Source organism: Thrips palmi, unplaced genomic scaffold (assembly GCF_012932325.1).
Source record: "Thrips palmi isolate BJ-2018 unplaced genomic scaffold, TpBJ-2018v1 HiC_scaffold_3, whole genome shotgun sequence".
NCBI lineage: Eukaryota > Metazoa > Arthropoda > Insecta > Thysanoptera > Thripidae > Thrips > Thrips palmi.
In genome coordinates, this window is record NW_023144630.1 from 7093646 (window position 1) to 7102255 (window position 8610).

Here is an 8610-nt window from a genome sequence, read left to right on the forward strand (position 1 = left end):
AATAAGCTGTAATGTCTAGAAATTTGTACAAATACATTATGTGTGCTCCGATGGGTATTAATTAGCGTCACTGACTTCACGAGATCTCAGTTCGAACTGCAACTGCAGCGACAGAAAAATAAGAGAATTGAAGCCGCTGTGAGATCAGACAAAAGCTTCGGACTCTAGGACATGAGTGAGACCTAGTACGGCTGCCCCTTTTTAAAACCCTTCCCCAATTACTTTTTTGTTTGGGTTTAGAAATTTTTTTTTAAACCGAAACCCCCTTTGGTTCGATTTAAAAGGGAACCCTTAAATTTGAAAATTTTGGGGCGGTAAAAAAAGGTAAAAAACCCTTTGGGAAAATTAAAAAGGAAATTTAAAAAAAATTTTAAACGGGTTTTAAAATTCCCCCGCAAACAAATTTTTGAAAAAAGTGAAAATACACTTTTGGATTTTTTTGGTTTTCAGAAAATAAAATGTCTTTTTTCCAGTGGGGTTCAACATGTGAAAGAAAAAGGATCACTACTGCGAACATATAGACGTCGTAAGGATTAAGAACAATTGGGGTCAAAATAACCGCGGGACATAGTGGAAACAACACGTCGCATGAGACAAACAATGATGTGTCAACGAAACGAAGAACCCAACCCGAAGTCAGACATTGAATTTTATAAAAATAGTTATCCACGCGTCAGATTGGTACGAAACTCCTCCGGCGCGTATCAATAACTCAACCTGACATGCCTGATCTCACCTATTGATAATATGCACGATTAGCCCCCGAGACCATCAGTGAAAACCCCCAGAGGAAGCGTGAGGTAAAAGCCTGCGTAACAGGGTGTTACGCAGGACTGATTTGCAAATGAGGAAGAACAGAACAATAAACTCTTCGGGAGGTGCTTCCGGATAGAGACTCGACATGGGCAATGGTGAGGTGCGTGAAGGTACCCGACCCGACAGGAGCCATGCCAGGAAGTACCGAAAATAGTACGTATGTGATGGACCATTTAGCTCGAGCCCCTGAAATCCCTTCTTGGAACAAGTAGGCCGGAAGTCAGCAAACACCGACCAATCATGAAGCCTTCTGTCTTCAAGGGTAGGCGCTACCTATTTGAGGGGAGGTCTCTTATGGGCTGAACTTCCGGTGCGTGTGAATTTCCGGGTGGAACATGCAACGAAATAGCCTGTTGAGGTCTAGAATGACAAAGTTTGACAGTATCGCCGGGGCACTTCGGGGCAGCATGGGACCAGACGAAATGAACTCCAGCAAAGCTGGTCGCCGATTTCACATGTAGAGAAATGAATGCAACCGAGGTTCGGTTGAGTTAAGGAATCAATACCTACTTCCGTTTGCGGACTCTTTAACTTCCGGTCTTCAACTGCGCAGGGAAATCCGGTTCAAATGGACGCAAGTAGCTGCGTTTTAGGAATTTTCAAACTAAGAAGAGAAACAAGAAACCGGAAGCAGTATGAGGACTGAATGGGTAAAATTGTTATTAGCCTCGAGTCTTTCGCTTCCTTTATTGAAAAAGTTTGCCTCAGTTATAGTCATGTGAGGACTGCAACATCTACCCTCAAATGATCTATTTCCGGTGTTTCTGATTCCCCTGCTCTCGAGTCGAGGAAGAATTACTAAAAGCGCCTTACAGTACTTACTAGCGTGAAGAAGAAGCGTATGATTCACCGGAGACGAAGGCGGAACTCAGCTTGTGTGAATCGAAATGATCGCCGAGACGAAGCCAAAACTCAGCCAGTGTGAATCGAAATGATAACTTCAGCCTCCCAAACTAATCTCTGACCTCATTCCTCTCGTTCTTCGATCTGTTAGACGCGACTGGTCCAGTGGCTCGGACCACCCACCCCGGGCTTTGAGAAGAAGCTTCCCTTACCTTCAAATCTTGAAGTTTTTCTTCCTCAAGCACGAAAACACACAGAGTCCGTCACACTCTTTGTCTGGGCCAACGGCAGTGGAGCTGGTGCTATGGATATCGAGTTGTGCAGCGCAAGCGTCTCGACGAGGGGAATACTGTGAGGGGAATACTCTGCGCGGGGCTCGCTTGGGGGAAGGGGCAGGGGAGCGGAGGGGCACTGCTCAGTCGTCACTCGTCTCGCCCGGTGTCGCGTCGTGCTCTGCCAGAGCCAGCGTTGCCGCTAGTCGAAGTTGTGTTCTCGGCCAGGCAGGTTGCGTTTTCGAGTCTCAGGGAAGTTTATAGTGTCCTACGTGTTCTTTAGTGCTCGTACCGCGAATCCTTGAAGAATGGCGCAGAAGGGTGAGTCCAGTGGCTAGTTCTCGTTGTTTTCTCGGCAGACAAATAGACACTTGTAGCAGAACCCAGGATGAAGAAGTAGACGAAGAACTGGAAACAGACGCCTTTTAGAGTTTATTTGTTGTTGGGGAGTGTTCATGGTGTTCGTTCACCATTCTAAATTTCTAGATAGATAAAATCGGAATATACCGATGTCTGGTACTGTCTATGTTTGGGGTTTACTAGTATTCTGTATTGAAGAGATTTCGACGGATTTTTGCACCTATGATGTGCTTTTTTTTTTGCCTCTTTGGGGAAGATTTCAGATTTCTAAAGATTTCGGGGGCTGTAGTGGACTCAAGATGTCACGAGTGGTTGCCCCATCGTTAAAGGCCGCCGGAAGTGTGTGTCTACACTCCCAATTTCCTCTGATCTGCGCAACGCTGCATTACAAGAGTGGGCGGGGGATCCAAGCCAGCTTAACGTTACGCTAACTACTTTCAATATGAGAGCGCATTTTAGAAGGCCATACGTTAAATACGGGTAATTAATGTTGTTATCTGAGAAACCTTGCGTAACGTTTAGGCTGTTAGGGGGTGGGGGTGAGATGGTGGGTCAGACCCAGCGTAACGCTGGGGTGTCTTGAAGTGCCCCAAAGTGAAATTGAACAGCTTTTATTGTTGCTGTCCGCAGGTGTGGTGATGAAGCCGTCTGGCGATGGCCCCGTGGTGGGCATCGACCTGGGCACCACCTACTCCGTGGTGGCCGTGTACCGCAGGGGCAAGGTGGAAATCTTCTCCAATGACAACGGCAGCCGCACCACTCCCAGTGTGGTGGGCTTCATGGACGGCGAGTCCTTCGTCGGGGAGGCGGCCAAGGACCTGCCGGCCTCCAACCAGGTCTACGGTAAGTTCCCTGGATCGGCTCTGATCAATTTACCGATTGCAGGCGGGGCGGGAGGGGATCAGAAACTAGAAGTGGTCATCTCACGGATTATCCCATCTATACTTCAGGCAGAGCCATAATTTCTCACAACATGTCACTCGATATTATGTTTGAAAATAGGAGTCAGTATGGCTTGAACGATTTGTGGTTTGTGCCTTTGGAAACAACGCTTCAAATTGACGTGGTAGCTCCTAGCGGTATATAAATGTAAAATTTCGGCTCTGCGCAGAAGGCTGTTTTTACGACAAGAAAACTTGCGGGAATGGAACGGTAGATACCGGGTCGAGGCGCGGACGGTTTGAAGCGATAGCGTGGTGCGGTGCACACTTGCCACAGTCGAAGACATTGCCAGCAACCCATTCTCATGGACATCAAATAGAATAACCCACACCACGATTTTTTTAAAAAAAAATTGGCTTTTTGGTACAGGGGCATCTTGGTAAACGACAGCAAACCATAAAAGAATTTTCTCAGGACGTTAACGTTTGTTCCCGAGGTGAAGCAACTCCAGAAAATTTGTACACTGTAATTCATGGTCATTCCCGAATTTTTGTCAAATCCTTTCAAAATCCATGAGTGAGTTGAATTTCGATAAAAAATCTTAGGAACCAATGAAACTCATATACAAATTATTGAAAATTTTGTCGAAATACATCGAAATTCATCAGATATTCATGTGGAATTCAAAACTCTGTACACTGAAATTGAGAGCCATTTTCCCTTGTTCGTATCGTAGACGCCAAGCGGTTGATCGGCAGGCCCTGGAAGGACGAAAAGGTGCAGTCCGACCGGAAGTCTTGGCCCTTCGAAGTGTTCGAAGAGAAGGGCGCCCCCAGGATCAGGGTGGACGTCGGTGGCAAGAAGGAGACCTTCGCCCCGGAGGAGGTGAGACAAGTCTACAAACTTGCAAGTTATCTAAGATGATTAAGGCGCCTGACAGACTCAAAATAGTCTATACGAAGCACGTTGGTGTAACTTAAACGTAACTGTATTCATAGTTACGAGCACAAAGTTACGCTTGAAGTTGTTAGCCTTGAAATAGGAACAGACCAGGCAACTCCCCCATGCCTGTTGCGCTTGATTTTCAGTGCAAACTGATTAATGCGTGGTAAAAGAAAATAATAAATTTTATTGGTGCATCTACTTGTTTAAAGGCTTCATGGAATTGCTTCGTATCGTAAAGAAATTACCAAGGATTTTGTCTCACATTATACGAAGCATTTCTTCGTTGATGGTACAATGCCTCCTATTTCCTCGTAATGGAGCGATGCTTCGTAGACTTTTAAATCCTGTGTGAGTGTGCATGCGGTCAAGTACAGTTTTTGGGTTTTTGCCTTCTCCAGATCAGTGCGATGGTTCTCCGGAACTTGAAGGAAACTGCAGAGGGCGCGCTGGGCGAGCCAGTCAACAGGGCCGTGATCACAGTGCCGGCCTACTTCGACGAACGGCAGCGGCAGGCAACCAGGGCCGCCGGTAGGTCAAAACCCACCAGCGTACTATGCACAGAGGGCCAAGGCCGATGGAGGCGGACAAAATTCCAGACGCGTTTTGAGCTCCAGAGTCGCTAAACAGGACTCGAATCAAACGTGTGACCCCATCATTTGATTCCTCGTTCGGAGAGCAATCCATTGGTGGAGTCACACGTCCGCTTCGAGTCCTGTTTAGCGACTAGCTCAAAACGCGTCTGGAATTTTGGCCGCCTCCACCGGTCTTCTGGCCCACTGTGCTCTGTGTACTTTTAAGCTTGTAGTGTAGTGTTTCCACTACATCTCCCTCCCCTCCACCCTCCGCAGGCAGGATCGCGGGGCTGGAGGTGGTGGCCATGATCAACGAGCCCACGGCCGGCGCCATCGCCTACGGCCTGGACAAGAAGTCGGCCAAGAAGAAGACGGTGTTCGTCTACGACCTGGGCGGCGGCACCTTCGACGTGTCCGTCATGGTCATCGAGGGCAGTGAGTTCAAGGTTCTCGCCTCGGGCGGAGACACGCACCTCGGCGGACAGGACTTCGACTTGCGTCTCGTGTGTTACTGCGTGGAGGTGAGTTCCCGCGGATTGGGGACGGGGTACAGTGGGCCAGAAGACCGGTGGAGGCGCCCAAAATCCCGGACGGGTTTTGTGCTCTAGAGTCGTTAAATGGGACTCGAACTGAACGTGTGTCCCCACCAATGAATTGCTCTCCGAACGAGGAATCCATTGGTGGGAACACATGTTCAGTCCCAGTCATATTTAGCAACTCTGGTGCTCTAAACGCGTCTAGAGTTTTGGCCGCCTGCGCTGCCGGCCGGGTCTGGGCCTGCCACTGGACGGCTACGTCCTGCCGTGAGTCGTCCGCGAGGCCGCTTCCGGTGTAGGTGTCGGATGGCGAGCGCGGTGGCGGTACACCACTCGTTGATAAGCGAGGCGCTCGGAGAGGCGCCGAGACGAGAAGAAGTCAACGTGTTACTAGTCACTGCACGCTTAAAACCTTTTGAAGTATTCTTAGCACATGTGATGTTCAAACCATCTAGTTTGTCACGAAGGTTTTGTTTGTTATCCTATGCATGCCGAAAATTCTTAGATGTAGCAAGGTACTTTTGCTTGTGAGGCTTGTAACGGCTGCTTTCTCTAGTGTGGATCGATCGACGTAAATAAAAAGTTTGTAGCGTACTTTCCTGAAATTTTATGGTAGATATTGATCCGGCTCTGACCTCTTCCTTTTGTTTTACCCAGGAGATCCGCAGACAGCACGGCGTGGACCTCGCGGCCCTGCAGGACAAGCAGAGCTTGCAGGACTTGCGCAAGGCGTGCGAGTTGGCCAAGCGCATGCTGTCCAGCCTCCACGAGGCTCCAATCTCCGTGTTCCTGACCCGTCACCAGATCGGCTACAACACCAAGATCAGCCGGGCGCGCTTCGAGAACCTGTGCGCCGACCTGTTCAAGAAGACCGTGGATATCACCAACGAGGTCCTGGCCGACGCAGAGGTGGGTCATCTGGCGTGACGGTCCGTTGCAGCACTCTCTAAACGTTGCTGCACAAATTTTGCGAGAGACCTGAGGTTTTTGAGCAGATGTTCGTACATATTTTTACGTTATTTTGAACCAATTGGTGGAAAATGTGCGGTTTCTCGTATTAAAATCGTTCTGAAAGTTCATCTGCACCACAAAAAACCTATATGAAAAACTAGTCTCCTACTCTAGAAAGCGTTTTGAGCTCCCGAGTCGCTTGACGGACTCGAACCGAACGTGTACCCCCACCAATAGATTCCTCGTTCAGAGAGCTATCCATTGGTGAGGTCACACGTTCGGTTCGAGTGCTGTTTAGTGACTCTAGGGCTCAAAACGCGTCGGGGATTCACCGCCTCCACCGATGACGATGACCGGTCTTCTGGCCCACTGTGGCGTGGAGAAATACTCCGCTCCAGGAAGTTTGGAGTTCTCCGTACTTAGTTTTACAGTGGCATTCCCCTTCTGTTTGCAGATGAGCCACGCTGCCATCGACGAGGTGGTGCTGGTGGGCGGCTCGACGCGCATCCCCAAGGTGGTGTCCTCCCTCGCCGCCCTCTTCGGCAAGGAGCCCCGCAAGTCCATCAACCCCGACGAGGCCGTGGCCTACGGCGCCGCGGTGCACGCCGCCACACTGTCGGGGGACAAGTTCGTGGAGAACCTGGTCAAGCTCAAGGATGTGACCCCGCTCTCTCTCGGTGTCCAGATTCTCGGCGGAAGATTTTCTTCTCTGATAAAGAAGAACAGTCCAGTTCCTGTGAAGAACACGCAGAGATACTTCACCGTGCAGCATAACCAGCTGCAATGTGGATCCGATGTAAGCATTTCTACCTCGCAATTTTACAGAAACGTAGTGAATTGAACGGGACAAACAAACTACTCTGAGAAAACATTTCAGTTTATTTCAGGCCTTGCTAAGAAAAGCAGCTTGTTATAACAAAGTATTTTGAGCATGAGCAAAAAAATACTTCGTTATTAACTATTTCTTTATTAAACTAAGTTAATTAGTTCGTATTAAGTGTGCTCAAAATTCTTCGTAAGGTTTTTAAGCGTGTAGATAGATGCTTCCCCACTTTCGTTTCGCGTAAATGCGTTTCTGTGCCATCCACCTGCTCTCTCTAACGATGTTTTGCTTGTCCAGGTGTACCAGGGCGAGCGCCCCCTCGTCAAGGACAACCACTGCCTTAACAAGAAGTTCGTCGTGGACGTGCCTCCCAGGCCCGCCGGCCAGTCCAGCATCGACGTCACGTTCGAGATCGACACGGACGGGTTGCTGACGGTGACGGCCGTGGAGCCCACGACCAAGAAGCAGGCCCAGGTCAAGATCACGCAGAAGGAAGCGCATCTCAGTGACAAGGACATTGAAGAAATGATCGAGAAGGCTAAGCGCTACCAGCGCGAGGACGACGAAGAACTGAGGCGCATTGAAGAGTCGCTGAGAAATGGGCGGTTATTCTAGAACGTCTCCAATTACAATCGTGTGTTCAAAGTTTTTTTTTCTGCGTTTTTGAGATGCTTTTATGACTCAACGAGAAATGCACATGGAGGGCAGTTCGTAGTTGAGGACTTTTGTTTCTTTTGTTTACAAAACTAAGTTCTAGTGGCTTGCTGAATGCTGGTGGATTTTTCATTAAAAAATACATTTTTTGCTGTTTACTCATACATTTTTTTGCTTTTTACTGGTATCAGGTGTTTGTTCTCTGTTTACAAAACTAAGCTGGTGGCTTAGTCAACAATGGTGAAATTTCCATGACAAAATAAATGTATGGTTTGCTTCTCACTGGTAACAAGTGTATTTTATTTGAGCAAAGTTTGGTTTCTACCCACGTTCTGGTTACATTATGGTGTTTATTTTTTAAATCATTCTTTTTTTATGAAAAAGGGGTGGGGGCACATGGCCCTTCCACCGGGGCCTGCTAGTCGGTTTCGTAATTTTTGTTGATTTCGGGCGAGTACAAGAAAAGAGCGCTAATGGACCAGAAGACCGGTAGAGGTGGTCAAAATCGCGGGCGTGTTCTGAGACCCACAGTCGTTAAAGGGGACTCGAACCAAACGTGCGACTCCACCAATGGATTGCTCTCCGAACGAGGAATTCATTGGTGAGGTCACACGTTCGGTTCGAGTTTTGTTCAGCGACTCTGGGGGTCAAATCGTGTCTTGAGTTTTGGCCGCCTGCGCTGGTCTTCTGGCCCACTGTGCAGCGCTGTCAACCCTAGCACTGACCAAGCGAGAAGGGAGCGCCGGCAGGTTGGGCCCGCCCGTAGAGCATGCGAGTACGCGGGGTTGCCTATCCTCTCTTGGTCGGGCGCTCTGAGACGGATCAACACGAATATGGTACTCCAATGGGAGAGCTCAAGTAAGCCCTAAAACAGCTTTTAGACATTTAGAGTGCACGGCTCGTGTTTACATGCAGCTTATGCGCCCAACGTTAGTATTTTAGTTGCTGGAAAATCG

The 8610-nt window shown here is 48.7% G+C and overlaps 1 protein-coding gene across 1 annotated transcript in view; it reads left to right on the forward strand.

The window, feature by feature from the left end:
• The first annotated feature begins 851 nt into the window (after positions 1 to 851).
• Positions 852 to 8610, forward strand: part of LOC117648480 (chaperone protein DnaK-like) — a 16537-nt gene continuing 8778 nt past the window's right edge. Inside the window, exons 1-6 of the mRNA XM_034390986.1 lie at positions 852 to 969; positions 2922 to 3134; positions 3910 to 4058; positions 4517 to 4646; positions 4967 to 5211; positions 5884 to 6135. Coding sequence (XP_034246877.1) covers positions 909 to 969; positions 2922 to 3134; positions 3910 to 4058; positions 4517 to 4646; positions 4967 to 5211; positions 5884 to 6135 — 1050 coding nt within the window. The 5' untranslated portion in view covers positions 852 to 908. The remainder of the gene's footprint in view (positions 970 to 2921; positions 3135 to 3909; positions 4059 to 4516; positions 4647 to 4966; positions 5212 to 5883; positions 6136 to 8610) is intronic.